Source organism: Fukomys damarensis, unplaced genomic scaffold (genome assembly GCF_012274545.1).
Source record: "Fukomys damarensis isolate Sample0158 unplaced genomic scaffold, DMR_v1.0_HiC HiC_scaffold_25, whole genome shotgun sequence".
Taxonomy (NCBI): domain Eukaryota; kingdom Metazoa; phylum Chordata; class Mammalia; order Rodentia; family Bathyergidae; genus Fukomys; species Fukomys damarensis.
In genome coordinates, this window is record NW_022900937.1 from 32,220,267 (window position 1) to 32,220,856 (window position 590).

At 65.6% G+C, this 590-nt stretch overlaps 1 protein-coding gene across 1 annotated transcript in view; it reads right to left on the reverse strand.

Moving 5' to 3' along the window:
* Window positions 1-264, reverse strand: part of Rrm2 (ribonucleotide reductase regulatory subunit M2) — a 5,087-nt gene extending 4,823 nt beyond the window's left edge. Inside the window, exon 1 of the mRNA XM_010629059.3 lies at window positions 1-264. Coding sequence (XP_010627361.1) covers window positions 1-159 — 159 coding nt within the window. The 5' untranslated portion in view covers window positions 160-264.
* Window positions 265-590: the final 326 nt, after the last annotated feature.

Below are 590 nucleotides of genomic sequence, written 5' to 3' on the forward strand. Positions count from 1 at the left end.
CTGGAAGATCCTCCGCGCGGTCTTGCTGGCCAGGACTCGGGTCCCGCTCAGGGACGGGGGCGTGTTCTCCTTGTCGGCCAGGTTGAGTCCCTTCAGCGGCGACAGCTGCAGCTGCTGCTGGTCCGTAATGGTGGCGAGCGGGGCGCGGACGGAGAGCATGATGGCTCGCAGCGGCCGGCGAGGAGCGAGACGAATGGAGCAGACGATTTGAGCTGCCCGCGCGCGCGCTGCGCGATTTTAATCTCCGCGGAGCCCTAAAGGCCGAGCGGGAGACCCTGAGTGTGTCCCTGCCCCGCATCTCGGAAAGCGTCTTCCAGCCGGGTAGGACAGAGGGCTTTGCGCACTGGGTTGGCGTGACTGCATGGCTGCAAGGTCGCTGCCACCACGCACCGGTGTCCCTGGGGGGGTGCAAGGGTCCCCAGATCGGGCGTGAGGACCGTGCAGCCGGACACTAGGGCCCTGGGTACCGGGGCCTGGGTGGGTGACCTGACTTCTTAAGGGTCTGGGGGCCCCATTGGTGACCTGGGACTTGTAACCCAGCCCGTGAGGTTAATGAAGTGCGGAGACCACTGAGGACAGTACAGGTCTTT